The following is a 27,838-nucleotide window of genomic DNA, read 5'->3' as shown; positions in this document are numbered from 1 at the left end:
GTTTTCACATTTTGGGTCATATCGGGTACTTCATTGATGTGTCATGTTTGTATATAATTTTTAGATGCACTTAGATTGTATTTTTAAGCATTAAGATTCATATCGCATCATATTCTTATGTTGTGCTATTCTACTCTTATTCGGTATGTTTTCTTGTTTTTGATTAATTTTAGGTAATGGATATTTATTTGGAGTATAATTAGCAAGCTTGAGCATTGGAAGCATTTTGAAGAAGCTATAATGCATAAGGAGCGTTCGTGTATAATTGGTACGAGTTTGAACTAGTCATTAAATGAATTTAAAAAATGTGAGACTGCACTTGATTTGTCATATCTGTATGAAATTGCGCTTGATCTCTCATATCTCTAAATGGAGCAATATATTGAATGATTAGTATTTCATGAGTTGGTATTACAATGTATACTAAATGCCTCACTATTTATTTTCCTCTATCCTTCCCTATTTCTCCCCCTCAATTTTCTGGTGCGAAAACATCTTCTGAATTGCTGAAAAAGGAGGTATATCTTTTTCTTCGTAAGATAAATAATCTTCTCAAACGGACCTCACTGTAATGGGATTAAGGTTCTGACGTTGTTGTTGTATATGATGACTCAAACTTGATGCACAATATAAGAGTATTCTCTTACTAATACAAAACTCTAGGAGTATATTACTCAACTATCAATCTGTATTATAATGCCATTTCAGCTGCAAACTGCTTCAACAGCTAGTCTTTTAATTTTTCCCGGACATGAACCGAAATTGAAATTTTCTTTGCTCAATTCGATGCTACACTCACTTCTATTCAAGCACATCTGCAAGATAATACAGCATATGATCAAGCAATTCTAGTTTTTCTAAGAAACATTAAAAGAATATAAGAATAAAGTGTTACTTTTTCCACCACAGAAGCAGACTCTGGATCATGGCAATCTCCGTGGCTGTAGGATCCACAAGCTCCCATAGGATTCCCAAAACTGGCGAACTTGATAGCAGAAACGCGAGTATTACTAGGGCATCTTAGCTGTGCAGTTGCTTTCTTGTCGTTAGTGTCTTTTGTAGCAGTGGTCCAGGATTCAACAGAGATAGACGGATGATCCTCAGACATGAGACTACAAACACCAGAGGTTTTCCTCTTGGAGAATCTAATCTGAGTTGGATCTCCACCTGTTTCTTCAAAGATGACCAGTTCGTTGCCTGATGACTTAAACCAAGACCGTGGGACATGATACCTGCACCAGAAGAAGTTATCTGATGATTGACAACCTAGCTGAGTGAAAAAAGCTAATCCTCTAAGAAATGACGAATAGTTAAAATGAAATGTGCAACTAGGAGAGAAACAAAATATCGTGAAAAGGGGTATAGACGTATAGTTCCAGAAAGAAAGCAAGCATTTCTTTATCTGTTCTTTATAGAGCTGTATTCTGTTACCGAGATCTAGTTCTTGAAAAGGTGTCGAGGTATCTTAGTGACAGCAAGATGTAAAGAACAAAAAAAAAATATATGGAGGGAGTAAATAGGTGCAGATGTGCAGTGTTAGAATCTTGTCATAATGATGTACTTTACCATCTCTGAGTTGGTTCCCCACATCCTGTGCTGCACTTGTTGGGAGAAAATTTGCCTCGGTAGTCACAATGATCAACACAAGCATCATGCTTGGAACTTTTTCGAGGCCAATATCTTCCTATTTCTTCTCCATTCAACCAAGCTAATCCCTTCCCCATATGGATCATGTCTAGCCCTACAGGCTCATTCCCAGAGGGAGGGTCCACCAAAGCCTTCACAGGTCAAGCAAGTAAAAAGTTAATTAGACGGTCAAGTAGCTTAAATTAGTGAAACCCAATTTCTATATTTCAGAACACAAAGTGAAGTCTTGATCCTACCTTGTACCATGTAAGCGGTTTTCTCTTGGGTGGTTCAGTGGTTAAGACCCAGTTTTTACTTTTCAAACCATCACCTTTGTATATATTCAAGTGCTCTCCCAGTAATCCAATCTAGAAATACAAAGAATTGGAACAACATAAGCTCATATTTCAAGTTTCTTTTTGCTGTCAATCAGGCCTAATAGTAATTATATACTTTAACTAGTTGTTCTCGCAAAAAGATGCACGTGCTTCAAACAATTGCTCAGGCAACTCAAGATACTGTAATAAATGGGGATTGGAGGTTTTTTCTATGAGAAATTAGGAGTTGATTAGTAAAAAGTGATATAATGCAGGTCAAGAAATAAACTAGAAACCTTGTAGGTCCAAGTGAATTTAGACAAATTCACATTCCCGTTGTTAAGACCTTTGATCTCAACACTTGTTAGGCCTGCTCCTATCCATTCGTACTGAGGCCCTGCAGTCTGGAGGTAAAACACTATTAGCATTAACCAAAAAAAAATAATTGTTGGAAAAACATCAATGAAGATCATTGCAACTCATAGGCACTACTCTAGTATAAAGTCACTTGTGAAGACAAGATTTTAAGTAAAAATTACAAATGGGATGAAGAAGTAGATAGTTGAGGTGTAGTAGTGGTGCCAACTTACTTGCAGCCCGACAGTCATGCTAAGAAGTGCAATTTCATTCTTTCCCGCCTTTAGAGAAATGGGAATTTCAGATGCAAAAGGAAAAATTGTTCCGTTCCCAGATGCACTACCTGGATATATAGAAGAGTTTGCAAATAACACATAAAAGCACTGGATGTGGAATTGGAAACCAAAACTAGCACAAAATTCTAGTATAGCACATATTTCAAAGAGTGAGAGAAGCCAGAGAGAATATGTTTGCAGATGGCAGCGTTACATGCTGCTGGTCTATAATGGTGACATTATACAGAAGCAACTGAGTGAAAAGAAATCTCATAAGTGACGACATATATTTTATGTCTCTGCTGATGAGATGCAGAACCAGAAGAGAATCTACTGCTGCAACAAGAAATCAAAGCACATAGTGCTAGCACAAACAATTCCAGTTACCACAAAAAACCGAGTAGAATCTTGAAAACACAAGTAAAAAAAAATTCATGATGAATATAATGTCAGTTGACCAGGTTAGGAACACATTCACAAGTGCTGATATATATAATGAGACTAGAAAAATGATTCATGTAAAACCTTGAAGTTCTTGATTCACAAAAACATGAAGAGCATGGCCCTTTGATTTCACTGATAGTATTGGGGGGATGCCTTTTTTCAAGAACATTTCATCACCGTCAACATACAGGCTGTAAATAAGAAAAGAAAACAAGAAGCACCAGTTACACCTTTGATTAAATGCAGGGCCATATAGGTTTTCCTTTTATGCACACAGTATATATGGATTCAAGATGAAAGCAAACATAAAACTAGGAAAAGAAAAGGCTAACTGGCTACTAGCATAAGGATTAGAAGTTAGAGTGCCAGATACAACCTTGTTGTGACCCAGAGATAGTCAGTTGTGTCTTTTGTTGTATTTATATGATCAACAAAGCCAGTCTTACTGAATTCTGGTTTTTCCCATATTCCGGGTTTTTCTACAAACACTTCCCACTGGAGAGCTTTCAAGTCTTTCTTAGGTGACACCACTGATGGTCGGAGATCCTCTGGCACCATATCAACTACAGAAGCCTGGGATCCAACCTGATGAAAATAGCACATGTAAGTTTGAATGCTGCACAGGAGTAAAAGTGTGAATCCTCTTTGCTTTGCTTTAACAACGGTTGAACACTGAGATTTTAAATTGCCTTCTTAAAACATTACACTGTGACCAATATGATGTGATCACATATTTTTAGAGGATTTACAAGCACATAGACTCATTCTAGCAGACTAGAAAAACAGCATATTATGCAGCAAAACCATAGTAAAGATAAAGTTTCCAAGGGAACATTAGCCAACCAGAAACCAATATAACCACTGAAAAATAAGTTCTTTTTCCTTTTCTTTCACATTTATACAGGTTTATAAGGGCATAAAGTAGAACTGCGAGCCTGTAACAAGCACAATATTTAAACACAAAATTCTCTCAATGCAACTGGGAGAATAAAGAAACTTAATGTAGAAGCTGACCTTGGCAGTGTTGTATACTACATTTTTGCAGTCTGGCAGGATGCTGACTGACCATGCAGGTAGATGGTATGTCATATTTCTGAATTTCACTACCGTATCAGTTTTGTTGTCCATATTGGCAAGGAAGGCTGCACAAACTCCAGTAGATTCTGTATATACACTGGCCTGTATGACAGTGCTGAAGTAAGTTGCATATTGATGCCATATTTTATGCTGAATGCAAACATAAAGAAATGAAAAATTGCAGTGCTTCCCGGGATGACCATGGGTTTGATTGGTTCTAATTTTACAACAGGCATGCTAGATAGAGACTGCCCCAGCCACAGGCAAAGATACTTTTATCTTGCTTTTAAGCACCACACCTCTTCCGCAACCAGAATACAAGTATTTGCATAGCAAAAATATGACATTATATGTTTGTTCGCGGTAATTGTGAGTATCAGTGACTGCATCTTGATGCACAGTGAGAATTCTTAGTTGACTAGTCATATAAATAGCCTAAAACAGAATATTATCCTGACCTACACTAAGGTATTGAAGATGAACTTCTTTCCATAATCATTATAAGAACAGCATGTATTTACAAATGTCCGGATATATCGATAGTTTCAAAGAAAGATAGCATGTGTGAGCAGACTGACAACTGGTTTCTTTTCTGAGATGTCACCTATGCTAGCACATTTCACATATTAGCACTTAGAAGCAGGAAAAGAAGTATTAAAGAGCGAGAATAATCACCTCTTGCAGAGGACCAAGAGACAAATTAGTCCTCTCTCCAAAAAGCAGTGCATTCTCACACAACTTAAATGCTCCATGTAGTTCCTTGAGATGTCCCCACTTGGGAAACCTAGGTAAGCCTGGACGAAACAAGGCAATATTTAACTTAAATAGAAACTTTGCATTGCTACTTCTTCTTAGACATCAGAAGCACCAAGGAGAATAAGAAAGATGTAAGAACAGTCTTTTTATTTTACGTATTGGTTATAATTTTTAATTGAAAGATGTGCAGGCTCAAACTGCAGCAACAGTTTTGGAGCAATGATGGAGTAAATTACCATATTCATCAATTGGTGCATCATAATCGTAACTTGTTGTAATAAATGGCCCACCTGCAGTGCGACCAAAATTTGTCCCACCATGATACTGAACAAATACACATCACATAAAAAGAGGTGTTAAAATCGATTAAAAGAATATATAACATCAATGCCTCTTCAACATCCTTTCTTTGTAGTCCTTTCTCATTTTCCTTGAATCTTTTCTTTTCTTTAACTTTTATTCCAATCTCTAATTTTCAGTGCTAGAATCATAGTAGCTAACCAGAGGTCATCAACGAAGGATGGTTATAATATTTCAGTGTCGAGAGATCCCAGATAGCTTACCATGTAATAATTGTGTACACTGCCACCATTCTCAAAAAAGCGAGTAACAGCATAAGCAACATCTTCAACAGGCCTGTGAGGGTCCATGGAGCCAAATGTTTTGAACCTGGAGCAGAAGTCAAATAGATTTTTCAACCACGTTTTATCAATATTATGCCTAAAAAACTAGAACTTTCGAATTCTCAAGATCCTGATAGACATTTCAGAAAATATGTCAAAAAAGTAAACAAAAGTTACCATCCAGGCCAGTTCTCTGTCCAAATCTTCGGGCTATTGGAAGAAATTGGAGTAAAGTCATCACAGTAGAATCCATTACAAGTATTTATCTGCAAATGGCAGCAATATCCCTTCAGTTTCCCAAATTTCATTGGATAACACAAAATGAAGGAAAAACTGTTAGCATATGTATGGTTTTTTTTTCTAATATAAATGAGATAGGGAGAAAACCTCCAATATCTTTCATTAGCAAGACATCCTTTTTGACACAGGCTTTATCCTATAAATTTCTCCTGAAAAGGAGCAATCTTTTACTAGCAACATTTAGACGATGAGTATGAATGCACACCTCAAGTGAGAGGGAAAAGGGAGGAACAAAGTCTTTAGGGGACATTAGACACCTTTGTGTCTGACAAGTGTGAATGTGCATGAAGAAAGAATAGGATATCTCTCTCTTTTTTCCTATTTTTGTTCACAGGAGAAGAGAGAAGAAAACTAGCTAGAGGGGTAACTCAACTGGTGCAGCACCTTTCATGTTATCAATTCTAAAAGTGGTAACTAAAACCCGTAGTGATCCTGTTAGCATAAGCCCATAACATCCACAATTGCATTAGGAGTCACTTCTACAGGAAGATTAGTTATATGTTTGCAGTTATGTCACACATGAAGATCAGGACAGAACCAAGAACCAACTGTTTGAGCAAACTAGATAAAAGGCTAAATAGCACACGCTGAGGTTTCCCGTTTCCGACATAATGTGGAACTTTGTCACACGTACATTTAGATTGTGGATGGAAACTTTTTTCTTTAGCCCACATATTTTTAGACTACGGATTTAATTTTAGAATAAAAAAGGAAGGTGATTTTAGCACTAACATGTCCATGAATCCCCTCTCACACAAGGCAACTGAACATTTATGTCCAAAGATTCTCACCACAGGATCAGGTGCATCCCACTGCTGGCACATTATCCAAGGTACACCAATTTTCTGAGAAACAGCCATTTTAGCAGCCCACATGGCATATCTTTTCCCTCCATCTCCATATGATTGTTCATAATACCCATATTCATTTTCAATCTGCAAGGAAAATGGAATGAAACTATGAGCGAGTATATTATCAGCATTATAATAGTATGCATTAATAACACAGGAGGAGGAATATATCCAATAAGACACAGAGGGACAGACAAAACAAAGAAAAAAAATACATCTATGGAAGACGCATAAATCATACAAGATATTCTATAGAACCAAATCAACCCAATGTTAGCAGTGCTCTATCACTTAAAAAGCTCAAGTACACAAAATCTAAAGGCTTTATAGAAAGAAGTCTATCAAATGCTTTGTGCGAGCAGCAAATAATTTAAACAAAGGTCCATTTAACATGCTACTTTAAACACATTTACTTCAGGAATGGCTTTAAAGTTTAAACAGCACTTTATATGATACTTTTGCCATGGTGCTTAAATTAGGCCTTTTTTCAAAATAAAACAAAATTGTAACTCCACAATCCAATCCAATTATCTAACTATCAGCATATCAAAACTGATGTACCTGAGCCATGATGATTGGACCTCCTTGTGATGCAAAAAGCTTCTCCTTCTTCATCAGTTTCACTATGTATGTCGTAAACTTCTCCATGTAGTACTGCATACAACAACTAACTACTCAGCAAATGTAAAAGAATCGCAAATGAAAAAGTTCTGGCCATTATAAAATGTAGAATTTCTTGCTGAAATGGTTGATGATCCTGAAGAAACAGATGGTTGAGTACCTTCCATGGCTCGTTGTCAGTTCTAAATACAGTTCCAGGCACATAGTGCAGCCAAACAGGAACCCCTCTGCAGAACATAATTAAAGTTTATCACACATTAATATTAAAATCTTACAGATTATGTGCAATATCAATCTACTTCCCCCAACTACATTAATTTAGATTCCTTAAAACAACAATCACACCCGAAATTCCACTCTGCCGCAACAAAAGGTCCTATACGGAGCATCATATACATCCCAGCCTGCTGCACGATCTTCACAAACTTGACTAGATCATACCGTCCCTCAAAATAGTACTAAAAGATCACAAACAAAATAGATACAAAATCACAGATTAGTCAGGATTCAGGAGTACTCCAGAATAGGAAATAAGTAACGCAATTCACACATATTTATGACTCACATTGTCTGGAGATAATTCATGACCATTCCAAAATACATATGATTCAATAACATTTGCACCACCTTCCTTTGCCAGTTGAACTAAACCTGGCCACATCTGTAGAGCCACAAAACCACTCATATCAATAGGCATTAATCATCCATCTTACAAGCAGATATTCTAAATGCATATACAAACAGTAACACACTTAAAATAACATTGCAAATTGCAATACACATTCTGTAGAAATATAACAGTAAATCAAAATTCCCACTTGAACATAGAAGCATAAATCACAGAAAAACCAAACTAGCCATACAAATTCAATAAATTCCCACTTGGGCATACTTCTTTTTTGGTCAATATAGAAGGAAAAACTCTTAGTTTCTACTTCATTGTTTGGTTTAAGGAAAACTGAAGCAAAAAAATCAAATGAACAAGCAAAACCCAGAAAGCATAAGCTACAAAATGAGCAAGAGAGAGAGAGTCAGAAACTAACAGCAGGAACACTGCGAGGGTAATGAACAGCAGCAGAAATAAGAAGCTTTCTTTGGCCATCAATTATGAAAGAACGGCTATCATATGAAACATTACTGCCATACCCAACTGCTAATTTCATAAACAATGCCAAAAACAAGCAATGTATTGACATTAAGCTTAACTTCATGTTTATTCTGTATGAAATTTCAATGATATATGAAACTGGAAGTGAAAAAAATCAGTTCCAAAAGTACACATTTAACATGTAGAAGTACTAGCTAATAAAGCAACTAGCTTTTTAAAGGAGTTTTTTTTTGAACTTGTGGTATCCTGAATTTCTGATAAACTTGTGTTGGGGAAGGTGAAAGAAAACGCGTTAAGGTAGATTTTACAGTGTACTACTACTACTATTACTAGTTACTAGACTTACTACTATGCCAAATTTATGTCATTTTCAATTTATAGGTGTGTTATTGTGTGTGTGTGTGAGAAAAGACAGCTAGATTTGGATGAAATCATGTAATTAAGGGATGATTGATGAAAGTGATTTTGCTCTTGTTGGAATAAAGACAGAGACTTTGAATATGCAGATTTCAGACATTAAAAAAACAGGATCTGTTGGTTTTTTTTACCATTAGAACTTAGAATTACCACCTTCTATTTTTGTCAAACTTAAGTGCAATGGCAGAATAATACACCATATTAGTGGGTGTAAATTTTTTATTATTATTTTAGTGGATACAAAGAAAATAAAGTTGATGGCAATCTCTAGAATCAATGGTGTAGAGGCTAGATTTTGAGAATCACATACCTTTAGTTTAGGTGTTTGTTTGGTTGACATAAAAAAATTTAAGAAACAAAAAAGTATCGAGAAGTAGATAACTATATAATTGTTTGGTTGACAAAAGTATTGGAACTCACTTACATCATTCTCTAGATAAATAAAGATTCCAACGAAAAATTCTACTTCCCAAGATCAACAAAACAATTTTCAGTTCTTCTCAAAAAATAAATTTACAATTTTTATAAAGTATTTGGAAAATTACACGTTCTTACGTTCAATCAAACAACCACTAGTAGTCACTAGAGTACATAATAGCATAATCCTTGGTTATCTCCTAGGTCACCAATTATTTTTATTGAATTGTGCAAGTAGAGAGAGAAATAATGTGACCAATGAGAACAAACTTGCAAACCATCAGTAAAACTAGATCTTATACATCTATGAAGTATCTATACATATTATTATAAGAGTTGTTTTCTGAATCCCATCTCAAAATGCTCCCTTTAATGCATCTCACTTAGTAACACTTGATCCAGAAACCAAGTTAATTACAATCTGACGACAGTAGATTATCTGGGGCATATCATATATTCATGTGTAGTAGTACACTAACATCTAGAAGTAAAATAAACAATGTCAGACCAAAATCTTTCCATTACAATATAATATCTTTCTTTGGGTTATATAATTATAAACATTAAATTTCCAGGTCCCATCCACATAACAGAGAAACAAATCCCATGCCTTGTGTTGGGCGGTGTTTACTCAAATCAAGGAGCAAAAACTTCTCTCACCCCTCTAACAGCTGGGAGCCTGACAGAAATAGTGGGTCCAGTCTTACATCTGCACCAAAAAAATCTATGCTCATATAATAAATCGGTATATTGGGCCAGTGTTTTCAATCACAGTCCAAGAAGGACAACTTTGTGGCTCGGCCTTTTAGCATGTATACTTAAATGCATGTAGATCTGATCTGACAGTCACACTGCAAACTTCAGGGACTAGTTCAGTAGTGTGTAATGTTACTCATACACGGGTACGAGCGAGAGGTATGTGTACATATCTAAGTGTCGACTTTGACATGTCAGTGGTCCATATTTTGGACTGTCGGACACTTTCCTAAATTAGATACGGGTGCATGGACACGATATATATAAAAATAGTTGATTTGCTGTCTTTATTATTTCAGAAAAGTTCAGATTGGATCACATTAGAAGAGTTCGAACTGAATCAAATCAGAAAATTTACAACTTCGTGTAATGGTGAGACTAAGACAATTATCCTAAGTATAGTGTTGACCTTTAAACATGTTCAAATTGATACAAAGGGGTAAAGCTACTTCTGTTTGTAACTTGTAAATATGAACAGTAAAGGAAATATGAATTTTGAATCTTGAAGGTTCCATGTGGAAAAAAAAAAAGCAATCATGTATGGATTCCTTCTGGTGTCATCAGGTATTTAATGTCATTTGGTGTATAATCAACATTGTTGCTGCTTTTGCTAGTCGTCCATGAAATGGTGTTCACAGAAATTTGACGAGGATTTCCACCAATTTCCTCAAACAGAACCAGAAGATTTTCTGACGCTTTCAGGAAGGATCGAGGAATGTGGTACCTAAGGACGAATGTCATGCATCAGTTTACAAGCCCCACAACAACTGAAGCAACCAATATAGTGATATACACTTTCTTTCATTTTCAAACTGTCAGATGAGTAGTGCAAATCTCATCTCAAATTTCTTAGGCTTTCTAGCAGACCCCATAACTGAAGAGGGAAAAATGGCAACTTACAATGTTTGTGAAGGTTTTCCTTGCGGGGTGAGCAAAGACACCCAATAACGACCAATGCTTTGTCCGTTGATCCAAGCTTCACCTTTTCCCATTGCGCTTAGATCCAAGGCCACTGGATCATCACCGCTTGGTGCATCAAACGTTGCCTGAAAATTTTGAACAATTTTTGTACCATGAGATTGATTTTTTTTGGGTAGTAAGCAATAAATATTGTAACACAATCTCTATTAACTAGTCAAATAACTACTACTTGAAATCTTAGGATTGTGAGTGTTTACCTTATACCAAGTAAAAGCCTTTGGAGCAGAAAGTTCAAATCCACCCCAAACCACTTTACCAAGATTCTCTTGTTTATAAATTTGTAAATCTTCTCCCAGAAATCCAACCTGAAATGATTATATAAATTATTTTGGAAGTTTGACATAGCTCGATAACTAGGAAATTCTAATACTGGGAAGCTAAGAAGAATCAACCTTGTATCCCCACGTATGATTCGCTGTTAAATCATAAATATCATTTCCATTGCATCTTACACTCACTTCACGTAATCCAGCAAATTTTCTCTCAAGATAAGGTCCTGAATCCTTGCAAACGAATTCAAAAAAAAAAAAAAAAAAAACTTGTTCAATTGGCAATGAAATGTATGCTAATCCATGGTGTAAAGAAGAAATTCATGACATATATATACCGGTAATCCAGCCATCACACTCAATATAGAAATCTCGTTCATTCCAGTATCTATCTTAATTGGGGTATCGAGTGTAAAATTCTTGACATCACGACTTCCATGAGCGCCACCTGCTTATGTGATGTGTAAGAGAAAGAAAAAGGTCACTATGCTGATTTCAAGCATTGCACTATAATAACCTTAGTTTGTGTTTGGAAAGAGAAACATTTTCTTCATAATGTAATTTCCTAATTTCGTTTGTTTCGTTAACAACAGGTAATATTTCCCCAAGGATAAATAACATTGTGCTTTCTAAAGCAAGATATGCTACATTTTCCTCCAGAGTCTTTGCCTTCCTTGTTTTCTCCTATCCATCCCATCCCCCATTTTCGATTTTTGTCTCCTTGCTAACTATTGGTGAAAGGAATTAATAAAGGAAATATAATTTACAGTTGCGATTTCCATCGATAATCTTTCCCCTCCAACCAAACAAAGTCTTAGATGCTTATTAAAATACTAACAACATACCAGCATATGTGCCATTCACAAAAGCATAAGCAATATGTGCAAGAGACCGAACATGAAGTACAGGTTCACTGCAAGAAGAATCAGTCTCGAACCTGCAAACGCAAACCAAAAATAATGCTAAGGTTAAATGCCATGAACCCAAACATCCTGTAATTGCAGGAGCCAGACAATTAGCAGAATAACAAGGCACCTAAAAGAGGGTGAAAAGTCTATCATAACACTCAACATTTTGCTGTTTTAGGAGTCAGGCAAATTGCCTAACAGTTAAGCAACAAAAAAAAGGGTGAAAAGTTTCATAGCTTACTTGCTTTTGTCCTTCCATAACTAGAACGTAACTTTAGTTTGGTTCATTAAGGGTATATGGGTAAGCATTGCTGATTTTTTTTTCTTCTCTTTTATATGGTAAGTAGAAGGACCTACTGGATAGGAATCTCGCACAAGTTAAATCAATTCAACTTAACAGGCCAAGCCCATATGGGAATGTGGGGAAGAATAAGAGGAAATCCCACCCCAAGGATCTTAGTGATGGCCTGACGGGATTCGAACCTGTAACATCTCTAGTCACAAGGGTGGGAATCTATCACTGCAACAACCAACCTTAGTTTGCTTTGCCTGATGTAGTTACCTAAATTCTCAGGCAAATAGAACTCTTATTGTTTGTGATTCAATGCAACAATGGATTTACCTGAGACTGTACCAGAGATAATCAGATTCATCTTTTGTCACGTTCATGTGCTCTAGTAAAGCATCTGCCTTCAAAGATGTGTCTGAAAAGTTTGGTATCAGCTCATTAAATACTTCCCACCTTGTAGCTGAGCTCAGAACTAATTCTGGTCTTGCATTTCTCTCTCCACTTTCTGTTAGTATCTATGAAATGAGAGTCAAAACGAGATTAACAATCATACTTAAGATTTCTGCAATTATTAATTGTTACATCCACTACTAAAACTTACCTTTGCTGTGTTAAAAGTTGCATTCAAACAATCTGGAAGGATGCTAATTGATTTTGGAGGAAGTTGATATGAGTTGTTCCGAAACTCAATATTTGCACTATGTTGTGTATCATTGTTTATCAGAAAGGCGACACAACCTTCACTAGGTTCTTGAAAAACATAAGCCTACTTATTACAGCAATAATCATCAATTAGATTAATATACAACTAAAAAAGTTATAATTTCTTTGATAATTGAGTTGAATGAGAAACACTTAAATACCGTCTGAAGTTCACCCAGGGGAACGATGGACTTCTTTCCCTCCAACAAGGTTTTTGAGCAAGCTTTTATAACCATATGTAGCTCCTTAAGGTGGCCCCATTTAGGTTGCCTTATAAGACCTACAATTTTGGGAAAGTCCAAAAAAAACTCATGTAAGATGTTTTTTTATTGCACGATGTTAATTGGACTCGGGTACTCATGTTGAAGACGGGTACATGTCCATGTATCCGACGACTTGGCTATTCATGAATAATTTCATATTTTTGGCCCATAATTGAAGAGTTAGTGTTCACCCCATAGGCCATAGCCGAGAGGATCCGACATGAGTACTTGTGGTGTAATGAGAAGTCCTGGAAACATAGATTACATGAATATTTGAATGAAACATGCACTTACCATATTCATCAAGAGGTGCTAGATCATAATAACTGGTTGTAACATAAGAAGTGCCTGTTCGTCCGAAATTTGTTCCTCCATGATACTACATAGATGATAGATGTCACAAAACAGAGAGGAAAGTGAGATGACAAAGTTATAAATAACAATTGTACAAGAGGAGAAAAATAGCATCTGAATCTGAAATGTAATTATAGCTGACAGCAGAAATACCATATAGTAATTCACGTAACATCCATTATTATTCGCAATGAAAAGTGAGACATGAAATGCAATCTCATCCGCGTGCCTTATGTATGGCTTCCCACCAAAGACTTGGAAGCTGTATCGAGATAACATAAGGTAATTACCAAAGAGGTAGATTGCTGATAGCCGGATACAAATAATCTGAACAGCACATCAACTTTAAAATTCACAGACACAAGCTCAACTTATCCCGTCATACAATTGTCAACTCAACTAAGGCCTTGCTCCCTTCGCCAAATTTAACTGAAGTGAAATCATTTTTACTGATTAATATACACTTACAAAGAAGTCCAGTTTTCTGTCCACATTGCAGGTTTGTTTGGGGAGTTAGGTCCTGCAAAAGTTTCTCCGCATTTCATCCCATTGCATGTATTAATCTGTTAGTATAAATTATAAGTTAATAGTCAAACAAATCTTATTTTGAAATAAGAAACAAGATAATCAGATTCTTCCCTCTTTGTCAACAAGAAGAAATAATGAAAAGAGATTATAGCCAATTAAGGAACTAACCACAGGATCAGGAGCATCATATTGCTTACACATCACCCATGGAACACCAGTCTGAAGCCCAACGGCCATACTAGCAGCCCAACGTACATAAGAACGTCCTTTATCACGAAAAGCTGCTTCAACGTTTTGATATTCATTTTCAATCTATTTTAAGATATAGTAGTAGTTTGTAAATAGACAAGTGACTTATTAAATTTGAAACTCATCATATGAAATGCTAGTCCAACATCTTACCTGTGATAATATTATAGGACCACCTTGTGATGCATATAAACCCTCTGATTTCATGAGGTTCACTATTTTTGTGGTAAAATTTTGCATGTAGAACTACAAAAATAAATAAGGAAAAGATAATAAGCAAAACTTGATGATGTCAGACATGAATCAAGAATAAGCAGAAGAAGTACCTTAAAAGGTTCGTTATCTGTTCTATAGGAAATGTCCGGGATGTCATGCAGCCAAAACGGAAAACCCCTGCAATCTCACAACAAAGCATCCATCACTACTAGCAAGAGTTGCATAATTGTTATACAAGAAAACATATAGAAATTTATCGTGTGCTTAGAAATAATAATTAGTCATTTGACGCTTTTTCATTTGCTATAACCCGAGCGTAGCTAGTCAAAACACTAGTACTGTAATGTATTTCATCCTTAGAACATTAATTTAGCAAAAATAAGATGTTAGGACTTTGTGAAATATAAGTTACACGGATGTAGATACACACCCATAACTCCATTCACTTTCAATGTAAGGGCCGATCCTGAGGCAAACGTACAACCCCTGTGTTTGAACTTCCTTGATGAACTTCACTAGATCGTACCTCCCAGAAAAGTCATACTGCATAAAGCAAGAGAAGATAGTTAGTATTAATATAAGAAGGATCAAGGATATGATAAGATCTAACACATTTTAACATATAAACAGGTTAAAAGAACAACCATACCTGACCTGGTTGGGGTTCATGGAGGCTCCAAAACACATATGTTTGAATTACATCCAGCCCACCGTCTTTGGCCTTGGCTATTAATGACGGCCACATCTAAAAAATCATTCCAAAAGGTTGTCACTCAATTTGCCTTGCTCATATTTGCATCTTTATTAGAGATGAATAATTGATCAATGCAACAATGAAATTTGTTTATTGTCATGATCGCAAAGTCTTACACATAAAGACACTTAGTTTGATGTCTAAAGTGTAAGCAATCATGTATTTTTATTCACTCATTTTGATCACCACTTTATATCCTTTCCATCCATGGTTATACATAGACATGGACATATAATTGTATTTACAATGTGTTACAATGTGCGACTTGGCTTAGCTTGACATGTATATCTGAGTAAGATTGTATGATAATGATTATCATCCAAGATTAAGCAAAGATGTATGATTATGTATTTATGTATATACGTGAGTCGTCACACAACATCATTGTCTGTTGTGGTTCTCTATAAAACCCTTCTCGCCCTGAAAAAGATTTTTTTTTTTAACTACTAAATCAAACGCCTCAATAACTTCAATTATAAGTCTATACATTCTCATCTACCTCTTCTATTCTTATATCACATTATTCAATATACGTTATGTAACCAAACACTTAGAGTGAAAACACATTTCAACCCCCCACCTTACCCACTAACGTCCTATAAGATGTATGTATAACTTATATTAATCCTAGTCAGCATATTCTGTTATAAGTTTGTTATTCCTACAACAAACTATTGTATAAATAGATCATTTGGTCTACTGTAAATACTTGATTCAGTTTAACAGAATAATAAACACTTCTTCTCTTCCTTCTCTCTATTTTCTTGTTCTTGCTGATATCTCAGCTTCTTCATGGTATCAGAGCTTTATCTCGATACTGAGATAAAGGTTTAAAGATTCAGTTCTTAAAATTTCATGATACATTGAAATTTTGAATTGAGGTTTGATAATTGATTCATAATAATCAAAGATGGTGCAAGATTCTGAAGCTTCATTGAATAGTGGAAATGTTGGAAATAGAAATTCAGGAACTGAAAATGGAGGTATTGATCCTTTATTCATATCTTCATCAGATAATCCTAATTCTTCACTTGTTGTTACTATATTTTCTGGCAATAACTTCATGCGTTGGAGTAGAAATGTAAGGAGAGCTTTGATAGCTAAAAATAAAGAAGGTTTCATAACTGGAATCTTGAAAATGCCTGATGAAAAGGATAAAGATTTCCAGAAATGGAAACGTGCTGATTACATGGTTATGAGTTGGATTTTGAATTCTATGAGTCCTGAATTGGCTGATGAATTTGGATTCATAGAGAATTCAACGGATTTATGGAGTGAATTACAAGAACGTTTTGGCCAATCTAATGGACCTCTTGTATATCAATTGAAGAAAGAAATCAGTGATCTAAAACAAGAGAATCTCTCAATAGTGGCTTATTATGGCAAAGTTAAGAAACTTTGGGATGAATTACAGAGTTTGAAAATGTTTCCTATATGTTCTTGTGGTGCATTAAACTCATGTTCTTGTAATTTTTTAAAGAAATTACAAGATTTGGAGGCTGAAGATAAATTGATGCAGTTTTTACTTGGATTAAACAGTGGGTTTAATTCTACCATTTCTAATCTTCTGTCAATGGATCCTATGCCTACAGTAAATCGTGCTTTCTCAATAGTCCAACAAATTGAGAAACAACAAGAAGTTAGTGCTGGTGTTGTGGAAATTGGTGCAGAAAGTAGTGCCATGGCTGCACAGAGGAACTATAAGGCTGCTCAGTCACAGAAGATTTCCTTTAATCCTATGAAGAGAGATTGGAGAAAAGATAAAATGGACAAATTTTGTGATCACTGTAAAAACAAGGGTCATTCTATTGATCAGTGTTTTAAATTGATTGGTTACCCTGAGTGGTATAACACAATCAAGGCTGGTAAGAAGGGAGGGCATAATGTTCACAAAATTGTGGCAAATGTGCATACTGCTACTCAGGACACTCCACTGGATACTCATGATAATCAGCATGAAACTCATAATACATATACTGGAATTGATTCAGATATGTTAGCTGTTATATGTCAACAAGTTATGAAGAATATGAAGGGCAAACAGATGACATCTGATGAAGGAGCATCATCTAGCTTTGCTAGTTTTGCAGGTAATAACTCTATTACTTGTTCTGTCTTTAAATCTCAAGAACATGTCAACTGGATAATTGACTCAGGTGCGTGTGATCATATGGTATATGATATTAATATGCTTGTTGATAAAGTGGTATTAAAAACTCCAATTAAAGTAGGGATGCCTGATGGGAGCTATTGTTTGGTGAAATTAACTGGCACAGTTAATTTGGGAGATGGTTTGGTTTTACATGATGTGCTCTTAGTAGATAATTTCAAACATAATCTCATGTCTATAGGACAACTCATTGATAAATCTGGGATTACAGTAGTGTTTACCAAAACTGGATGTTACTTTCAGGACCTTACTAGCAAACATATTATTGCTGTGGGCAAGAAGCAGCATGGTTTATACTACTTCAACTCTTCCTCATTGCTGAAATCAGGAAGAGAAGATAAGATGATTGCTGGAGACAATTCTTGTAATGTGGCTGTTACTGAATCTTTTGTAGATACTAGTACTTTACCTAATAAAACTAGTACAAGCATCAAGAATATAATAAGTGGAGAACTGAATCTTGATATAATACATGCTCGTTTGGGACATGTTTCTTTGTCTAAAATGCAGCATATTGCTGTATGTAATTGCAAAGGTATAAGGGAATATAATTGCAATGTGTGTTTTCATGCAAAACAACATAAGTTGCCTTTTCCTATTAGTCAAAGTAGAGCTGTTGACTGTTTTGATTTGATTCACTTAGACCTATGGGGTCCTTACAAGGTGAAAGCTTTAAATGGGGCATCTTATTTTCTGACTGTGTTAGCAGGGTAGTTTGGACCTTCTTGTTGCATAACAAACTACAAGTTGTTAAGACAATTGCAGATTTTCTGGTTATGGTTGAGACACAGTTCAATAAGAAGGTGAAAGTTATTAGATCTGATAATGGCACTGAAGTGATAAAAGAACAATGTTTACATCTATTTGCTGAAAGAGGTATCTTGCATCAGAAAAGTGTTCCATATGTTCCCCAACAAAATGGAAGGGTAGAGAGAAAACATCAACACTTACTAGAGATGTCTAGAGCCTTTAGATTTCATGCTAATCTTCCCAAGAAATTTTGGGGAGATTGTCTCTTAACTGCCACTCATGTTATCAACAAACTTCCAACTAAGGTGTTAAACTGGAAGTCTCCCTATGAAGTTCTATTCAACAAAGTGCCATCCTATGATAACTTGAGAGTCCTTGGTTGCCTATGTTATGCTTATAACATGAATGTTCAGAAGGACAAATTTGATGCTCGTGCTAGAAAGTGTATTTTCTTGGGATATCCATATGGGCAAAAAGCTTATAAATTATATGATCTAGTTACTCATACATGTTTTGTGTCTAGGGATGTGATTTTCTTTGAAACTGTTTTTCCCTATTCTACTTTGGTACATTCTCAGCAACCATTACATATTCCTCTTGTTCAATTTGGTGATGATTCATGCCATCCAAGGCAGATTACTCATGATGATTCCAGTAATAATGAATCTTTCTTTCACATACACACTCCCTCTCCACCTGTTTCTCCCATACTTCCATCTAACACACAGATTGATACTTCTATTCATCACCTTCCTTCTTCTTCTCAGTCAGTTTCTACTTCTTCTCCTAATTCTATTCCTTTCATTCCTAGACATTCATCTAGACACATTAAACCTTCTACTAAATTGACTGATTTTATTACCACTTATATACCTCATAAAACACAAATCTCTCCTCCTTCCCTTTCTACCTCTTCTGCTTCTTTCAATGTTGATTCACAGCCACATATAGAACCCAAACACTATAACCAAGCTAAAAATAATCCACATTGGATTACAGCAATGAATAAAGAGATAGAGGCTCTTGAAGTTAATCAAACATGGGAGTTAACTTCTCTTCCAGCAGATAAAAAGGCCATTGGTTCTAAGTGGGTATACAAGACAAAATTGAATCCTGATGGCACTATTGAAAGATACAAAGCTCGTTTGGTTGCTATAGGCTATCAACAGGTGGAAGGTCAAGACTTTACTCAGACCTTTGCACCAGTTGCTAAACTTGCTACTGTCAGGGTTTTGATTGTTGTTGCTGTTGCAAAGAATTGGCCTATGTGTCAATTAGATGTGAATAATGCGTTTCTGCATGGTTTTTTGGATGAGGAAGTTTATATGGTGCCTCCTGCTGGTTATGATAAGGCTCTTCCTGGTCAAGTTTGCAAACTAAAGAAGTCCATATATGGACTTAAACAAGCCTCAAGGCAGTGGAACAAGGAGCTTTCCAGATTTCTCATGAGTCTTGGTTTTCTTCAATCTAAGCAAGATTATTCATTGTTTACAAGAAAGTTAGATGGTGAATTCTTAGCCATCCTAGTCTATGTAGATGATATGGTTGTTACTGGTACTCATATGGCTCAAATTCATGCTGTTAAAACTGCTCTTGACAGGGAATTTACTATAAAAGATCTTGGTGATCTCAATTATTTCTTGGGTGTTCAGATCACTAGAAATTCATCTGGTGTTTTTTTATCTCAAAAGAAATACATTAATGACATCATTGTTGATTGTGGAATGGTGTCTAGTGATTCTTCTCCTGCTCCTCTACCAGTTGGACTAAAGTTGTCTACTGAAATTGGTGATGTTCTGGAAGAACCTGAAGTTTACAGAAGATTAATTGGGAGATTGTTATACCTAGGTCTTACTAGACCAGATCTTTCTTATTCAATTCAGCATCTCAGTCAATTTCTTCATCAACCTAGAGTGCCTCATCTCAGGGTTGCCTTACATGTTGTGAAGTATTTACAAGGTACTAAGGATTGTGGTTTGTTTTATCCTGCAAATAACAAGCTTCTAGTCACTGTTTATAGTGATTCAGATTGGAGCGCTTGTCAGTTCTCCAGTAGATCATTAAGTGCTTATGCTGTATGCCTTGGAGACAGCTTAGTTTCTTGGAAAACCAAGAAACAGTCTACTGTGAGCAAATCCTCAGCATGTCATCAACTGCTAGTGAGGTAGTTTGGCTGCATGGGTTATTAGAAGACTTGCAAGTTAATGTTTCTCTTCCAATTACTATGTATTGTGATAATACATCTGCTGAGCACCTAGCTCTTAATCCCAAATTTCATGAGAAAACAAAGCATCTCAAGAGGGACATGCATTATGTTCGTGAGCAAGTAGAGGCTGGATTCTTAGCTACATGTCACATTCAGAGTTCAGCTCAGCTGGCTGACTTACTCACCAAAGCTTTAGCTTCCCAGCAACATCATCTTCTGTGTTCCAAGCTTGGTCTTGTATCCCAAGTCCAGCTTGAAGGGGGGATATAAGATGTATGTATAACTTATATTAATCCTAGTCAGCATATTCTGTTATAAGTTTGTTATTCCTACAACAAACTATTGTATAAATAGATCATTTGGTCTACTGTAAATACTTGATTCAGTTTAACAGAATAATAAACACTTCTTCTCTTCCTTCTCTCTATTTTCTTGTTCTTGCTGATATCTCAGCTTCTTCACGTCCCCAGTTTTCTTTCTTATGAACCACAATACATAATATGCTCATATTTAAAGACATTGTAGCACCTGTAATCTCTCTCACCACATTAAAAGATATTCCTTCCTATATAGCACATCTACATTTGTGAAAGAAGTCTGAATCTTATGAGTTATGACCTCATAAATACAAAATTGATGCTTTAACCACTCCCACAAACCATTAATTTGTTCTAAGTCACAGCAAACCCATTACACTAGTATCATACTAGCTTGAAAAGAACTAAGCCCAAAAGACAAATACAACATCTTCTTCTATTTCTAACTCCATTTCAAAAGATTTTGCAAATTTCCCCACTTTATTAATTTCCCCCCCAATCATCCTTAAATTCTATCCCCAATACCAGTGATGCTACAATTGATCAATCTTGCAACCCTCATATCACTAAAGACACACAAGCTCCCCACTAAATGCCACCTTAAGGAGCTAATATGCTCCGTGTCGCTAAAGAAACTCCCATTGATCACGACAGTAATAGCAAATAAGCAAACGCTCACCAACGAAGCAAATATATCACACAAAACCTATCTCTTTACAAGAAAAACGAGGTTTCACCTTAAAACCATCTGGCAACGAGGGGAGTAGCCCCTTTGCATTATAAAGTGAACTCATCTCTATTCTTTATTTTGTCAATATAGGACACTCACATGTATTATGTGCTATACATTATAGCTTCAACATACTCGGACTCAAGGTGCTCATGTCGAACACGGGTATATTCCGTGTCCACTATATATGAAATAATTTCATGATATGAAACCATATGCAAGTGTCAAATTGTCTATACCTATATTAAAGCACCAAGCATCCGACATAAGTACTTAGAGATTCAGAGTAACATTGCACAAAACAATTTAGCATATCGTCCGACCCAATAACTAGTTTCTTAATTAATAGTGTTCAAGAGAGGGCACATAAATTAATCAACTACCTAAAGATTATGTAAATTATAGTATCTGATAAAAACAGCCTACATTTTCTTATACGACAAAACCCTCAAACAAGAAATGGTTAAACCTTTGACATTCCAAATTTCAAACTTTTGATATCTAAAACATTTCTCATCTGTAATATAGAATGTTAGACTAGTTAAATTCAACAAAGAGCAGTCATACTCAAAAAAGAAGAAAGAAAGAAAAAAGAAGACGAGGACAAAAAAAATAAAGGAGCATACTTATGTAGTTATCACTCTGACCATGTTCCATTGTTTGGACTTGAATACTTGATAGTAGCTATGAACTTTTGCAGGTGAGAAAATTGCAGTTATCTTTATAGTTTAGTTTTTTTGAAGGGATCTTTATAGTTTAGTTGATGAAATTATGTAATTTGGGGAGTAGACTGGGGAGATAAACAGATACTAATAGGGTCTTTATAAGTTATTTTATAACAAATTTTTTTAACAATGTGTTTCTATTTAAGTAATTCATCTATCTCTATTATATAAGGGAAGGGGTGAGCAATGGTGTCCTCTTTTGAAATGTCTATTTTGCCCCCTTCCCTTTCTAAATTACAAGGAATATCAAAATCATAATTGGCACTCAAAAAAAAAAAACTACCGAAAATTAATTTATAACACTAACTCACAAATACACAAATCACTATTCTCAAGAACCATTCACAATTAATGGTGGGTCATGATAAAAAAAAATAGAGGTGTATTTGTAGTCAAATTGAAATTTAGAAGTTAGACAAGGAAAAAAATTATTTACTTTTTTTATAGTGTTCCCTATATATAATGAAACTTTTACATATATTTGGACCTATCTTTTTCTATTATATAAAACTAGCCTTCATATGCAGGCGATGCGTGCGTTAATTTTAGAATTTATTATTCTATTAGATACTCCATTCGTACTTTATTTATGATTAAACTTAAATGTGAAAAATTCAACAGTTAGATGAATTTAGATATATTAATTCGCTAATGTAAAAAAATAAAAAGGTTGTGAGTGATTGTTGACATTAATTTTTTGTGAATGAATATTGAATAGAAAGAACAAAAATAATGAGTTGGTTTAACTGAATTAAAGAGTATCAAAGGTAGTGAATGTTCAGACTTTTCATGTGCACGTTATGTATGCCATATTTTTTATAAAGTATAAGTATTTTGTCCATTTAATTTTTGATTGAATTATTTGATGCATATACCATTTTGAACTTGTTTTAAATGGCAAGTTGGAATGAGAATTTTTAAATGATTTGCTTTTGTAATTTTTTTCATTCCATTAATTAGATCATTAAGGATATTTTAGTCACTTCAAAAGAGGATACCACACCTCCTCCCTTGGCTTATATAATAGAGATATCTCTGTTATATAATAAGGGAGGGGGAGCTATGGTGTCCCCGAATGAAGAGATTATGTTACCCTCTTCCCATTCTAAATTAAAAATTCAATTACAAATCAAAGGGGGCTTCAAACAAAAATACAAAACATATAATATAACAATCACTCACAAGTCAACTAAAAAAATTGCATAATTTACGTTATGCAAATCACTAAAATGAGAAAACTTTATAAAAACATAAAAATTCACTTAAAAACTACTTTTTATGAAAAAATTGACTTGAAATCAAAGTGTCCACTTTCTTTACGAAGTACTGTACTTAATTCAAAAATCAACTAAAAAATTATAATATTAGAAATCATAAATAAATTCAATAAAATTTCTATTTTGTTCATAGAATTTAACTTTGAAAAGTAAAAACAAAAAGATTGGTGAGAGACTTAACTCTTAAGTGATAGAAACTAAAGCAATCAAATTTTGCAACTAAAGACAATTACTTCATATGTCTAATGTTTAAATTTTGACTCTTATGCCGAAGAAAATCAAGTTTCTGTTTTGAAAAAACTTCAAGCACGCATCGCGTGCAAAAAAATTCTAGTACTAATATATTAAAAGGCGTTCCTAAACGTGGAACGGTGCCATATGGCGCTCTCCCTAAAGCATGTATTTTACTCCATGTAATTCACAAACAATAAAAAATTAAAGTATAGTATTAATAAATGAAAATTTTCTTTACCCGGGGCATAGCCCGGGCCTAATAACTAGTTCACTCCTTAAAAAAGGTAACACTTTATTTTAAAAAAAAAAAATTAAACATTGATATCTGTCTAACAAGATTATACATGACTACATTATTTTATTTTTTTTTGAGGGGTGATTACATTATTTATTACTAGTGAGAATTTGTGGTCAAAGTTTTTAAAATTTAAGCATGTTTGGTAAAACTAGCGGTTCTAGTAGCTGTTAGCGATTGCAATAGTTGTAGCTGTTGGGGGTAGCTGTTAGCGATCTACTAGTAGCTGTCAGCGACCAACGATTAAATTAGTTGTTCAATTAGAAGTGTTTGGTAAAAGTAGCTGTTGAAATTGTAAAAGACAATAAATGACATTTATTCTAATATGAAATGAACTAAACAATTTCATATGTTCGTTCAATAGTTAAATTCAATATTTATTTTTTCAAGAAGTTACACAAAAAGGAGTATACGACTTTTTAGCTGTTCAAAGAAATGTATAAATCTAAGAAAATATTCAACCCTCGAAAATTTTATATTACCAATTTTAAGTAAAATACTTGTAACATATCTTATCTTTAAAATAAATATTTGAATTGCATATCTGCTACTGTAAAATAAACATTGAATTGCCATAAAATAAAAAAATTAATAAACAGTAAAAGAAAAAAGAAATAAAAAAAACATTGATTAATAATGCTACCTTATGATATCATATAGTGTTTATTTGCTAGACCGCTATCTCTAAATCTCAAATGTTACTTGTAGTAACGTTCCACAACCGCTACTTATAATCTACTCCAACTACTACCCGCTACTACAATCACTACATTACCAAACACTCATAATTTTCTTAAGTAGTGTTTTAATTTTTGTCCAACCGATAATCGCTACCTGAAATGCTAGTGCCAAACAGAGAAGTATTGCATATTTTTATGCAGCATAGGAAGTAGATTATAACAAATTTTCTAATAGATAATTGGTGCATAAAGAATTGATTGCACTAGTAGTCTAGTAGTGAAGTAGCACAATTCAAACCCAAATATATTGAAATTTCAAACATTCAGATTGTTTTTAAATGTGTTAGTTTATTTAAATTATAGGTCACTTCAATTTGGCTTTTGAGCTGGTAAACACTCATTTTTATCTTTTTTACTTTGATACATAAGATACTACGAAAAAGAACTACACAAAAGTTCCTACAATTGAAAAAGCGCTTGCAAAAAGGTCCCAACTAATTATCACTCTTTTAACCTACTTACCTCATTTTGTCCCTTCAAATATAATTTAGCTTAAACTGGTCTTAAATGTAGTTATATAAATTGTTAGTTGAAATCACACACTTTGTAAGAACTGAGAAGTGACTGAAGATGATCAAAGCAATCTACATACACTTATATAGTTTTGTTTTAACTCTTTTTCTATCCCAAAAGTAATGACATTAATCAAGCGATAATAATAGATGTGTACCTGGTCTTGTATCCTACGAAATGGTCGTTGGTCATAAGTAGTGGGTTGTGTTTGATTTTTGCTTGCGAGTACTTATTATCAAAAAAAAAATATAAAGTGAAAATTTTGAATAACAAAATGTATATTGACAATATCACCCTTACTAGTACAATTGAACCTTGACTTGTTAATTAAGGGTTTGTTCTCCCCAGCTTGTTTTCAGTTCAGTTCAGTTCAATTCAGTTCGGCTTTGGACAATACTTTTATTCTCACATATCCTTGTTCATTTCAGTTCAGTTCAATTTAATTCAATTCGGTTCGGTTCAGTTGTTTTATGCCGAAAAGAACGGGCTCTAAGAGCGGGTGAATGAAAGTCATTAACCACTTTATTTCTCCGCAAAACAATTAGGTAAATAGCTGAACTCATTAAACAACAAATTTTATATTTTAGACTCAATTTCTCCACAAAAACTGACTAAGCTAAATGACACCTTACCTAATAGAACCATAGAAGTATCAATCATTTAATAACTACCCATGATAGTATTATACTACCAGCCATTACCTACATTATTATTAAAACTCTAACATCATAACAAATTACACATAATATATAAATTATACACCAGAACACCAAACTAAATTTATTCATATGTCGAGTATTTGACACGAGTACTTTAAAATAAATCGAACATGCTATGATGCTAACCTCGGGTGTACTCCTAGGATAATGAATAGAACCAGAGAAGAGGAGCTTCCTTTGGCCACCAATAATGAGAGACCTTCCATCATATGTAACTTCTTCTTCTTCACTTCCTTTGCTTCCTACTATTACCATTAACATCACCCCTACAAAAACCCAACACTTCAACTCCATTTTTTTCTCTTTATATCTCCTCACAAGAACAATGCTGCATTGCACAACTGCATATAATATACTACCTCACTTGCTATACATATGACTTAATGCAAATGTAGAGGTTGAAAAACTTGAAAGCTACTTTATAGAGAAGAAACAACAAAAGAAGCAAGAAAAATCTTAGGTGATTTTTCTTTTTATGGTTAGTAATGCAGTGTGAAATGTCTAAATTACCCTTAAAGTTCACGGGTTTGTTTTAAAAGTTTCACAATCTCATGATACTAATTATAGTGCATGTATGATGTATTTGATAATTTGGGTGAGTCTGACCTATAAGATTATGACAAGTAGTACTATTTATGGAATATCTTCTGTTGGTATATTTATATCATATTGAATGTTTTCGGGGGTAGTTTAGGAATTTTACTTACTCTAATTATCGTGTTATTTTCTTTTTTCCCATACTAAAACTAAAAGAGGTTGGATATATAGGTTGAGGAAACTTGGATGGAATTATACGATTCCTTTTTCTAAGGTTGGAAGGAATTAATAATTAAGTCACTGTGTTTAATGGCAGTTTGTTCACATCATTTTAATGTAGTTTGTTATGTGCATGACTTTATAAGTTTACTTTTTTTGAGATAATAATAAAGGGTACTTTTTTATGTATGAAAAACCAGCAGTAACAATTTTTGAATTGAAAAGATTGTTTCTTTCTTTTTGTTTTTTATGATAATCCAACAAAAGGCTCATATATCAAGGAAAGAGGCCAGAGATGAGGTGATGAGGATACTCAAACTAGGATTTTTTTTTTTGAGGGGATACTCAAACTAGGATTTGTTGTCTGGAAAGTGAAAATGGAAATTTTAAATGATATCTTTAGTTACATGTTCTAAAGAGAAATTGCATAAGAATTATATGGAGATGTAAAATTTTGTTGAGGATTACAGAGCTATTTTAGTTGATAGAATATCACATATCATCTGGAGATATGATTAAAGTAATGAAAATAGAATTAGGAGATATATATTATCTATTATACAACTAGGAGTCTAGTTCGATATATTTTAGGAGTTAGTGTTTAAATAGGTTGTCTGACCTTGTGGTATAAATATGTGATTAATTAATGAGAAAAGGTGTAGTCCTCAATAACTAACACAAGTTTTTTCGGCACATTTTGTCCTCACTTATGCGAGTGTGAGAAACTTCTCAGATCAAGAGGTCACTCATCAGTCATCCCTGGATTACTCCCAGCCAAGCACGCTTAAATGTGGAGTAACTAAACACCTCTAAAAAAAAGATGCATCTTGTTGGAATGAGTAGTCTGCTAAATCTCTTTAAAGCAATCATGAGGGGTATTATAAAAGGTGGGACCAATATTGAGATTTGTATTGGTTGTCAGAGGCAAACTTAACAAATTTGAATAAT

General features: G+C 34.5%; 2 protein-coding genes across 5 annotated transcripts; both read right to left on the bottom strand.

Moving 5' to 3' along the window:
• Nucleotides 1–360: 360 nt before the first annotated feature.
• On the bottom strand, nt 361–9,215 carry LOC104890527 (beta-galactosidase 10). The gene is made up of 19 exons (XM_010676046.4): nt 8,291–9,215; nt 7,813–7,908; nt 7,593–7,705; nt 7,408–7,474; nt 7,188–7,280; nt 6,567–6,710; nt 5,653–5,741; nt 5,416–5,521; nt 5,089–5,176; nt 4,772–4,890; nt 4,034–4,198; nt 3,396–3,604; nt 3,101–3,210; nt 2,534–2,643; nt 2,240–2,347; nt 1,884–1,994; nt 1,567–1,778; nt 896–1,232; nt 361–815 (listed from the first exon to the last, which is right to left on the bottom strand). Exons 1-19 carry the CDS (start codon nt 8,456–8,458, stop codon nt 705–707), a joined length of 2,556 nt encoding a protein of 851 aa, XP_010674348.1. The 5' UTR covers nt 8,459–9,215; the 3' UTR covers nt 361–704.
• Nucleotides 9,216–10,205: 990 nt separating this feature from the next.
• LOC104890528 (beta-galactosidase 6) lies at nt 10,206–26,582 on the bottom strand. Of its 4 annotated transcripts, none has more exons than XM_048643432.2 (18): nt 26,261–26,582; nt 15,354–15,449; nt 15,135–15,247; nt 14,815–14,881; nt 14,642–14,734; nt 14,408–14,551; nt 14,180–14,274; nt 13,865–13,973; nt 13,652–13,736; nt 13,256–13,374; nt 12,994–13,158; nt 12,726–12,907; nt 12,041–12,132; nt 11,534–11,646; nt 11,319–11,429; nt 11,124–11,231; nt 10,846–10,991; nt 10,206–10,669 (listed from the first exon to the last, which is right to left on the bottom strand). In XM_048643432.2, the coding sequence occupies exons 1-18, from the start codon at nt 26,426–26,428 to the stop codon at nt 10,480–10,482; spliced, it is 2,196 nt and encodes a 731-aa protein (XP_048499389.1). In that variant the 5' UTR covers nt 26,429–26,582; the 3' UTR covers nt 10,206–10,479. The 4 variants fall into 4 exon arrangements, with proteins under 4 accessions (XP_048499389.1, XP_010674349.1, XP_048499390.1 ...); XM_010676047.4 differs by having other exon boundaries at nt 11,534–11,643; XM_048643433.2 differs by lacking the exon at nt 26,261–26,582 and adding an exon at nt 22,258–22,429.
• Nucleotides 26,583–27,838: the final 1,256 nt, after the last annotated feature.

The sequence above is a fragment of the Beta vulgaris genome, chromosome 4 (assembly GCF_026745355.1).
Source record: "Beta vulgaris subsp. vulgaris cultivar EL10 chromosome 4, EL10.2, whole genome shotgun sequence".
NCBI lineage: Eukaryota > Viridiplantae > Streptophyta > Magnoliopsida > Caryophyllales > Amaranthaceae > Beta > Beta vulgaris.
The sequence above is the reverse complement of the archived record's forward strand: the minus strand, read 5'-3'. Positions and strand labels throughout refer to the sequence as shown.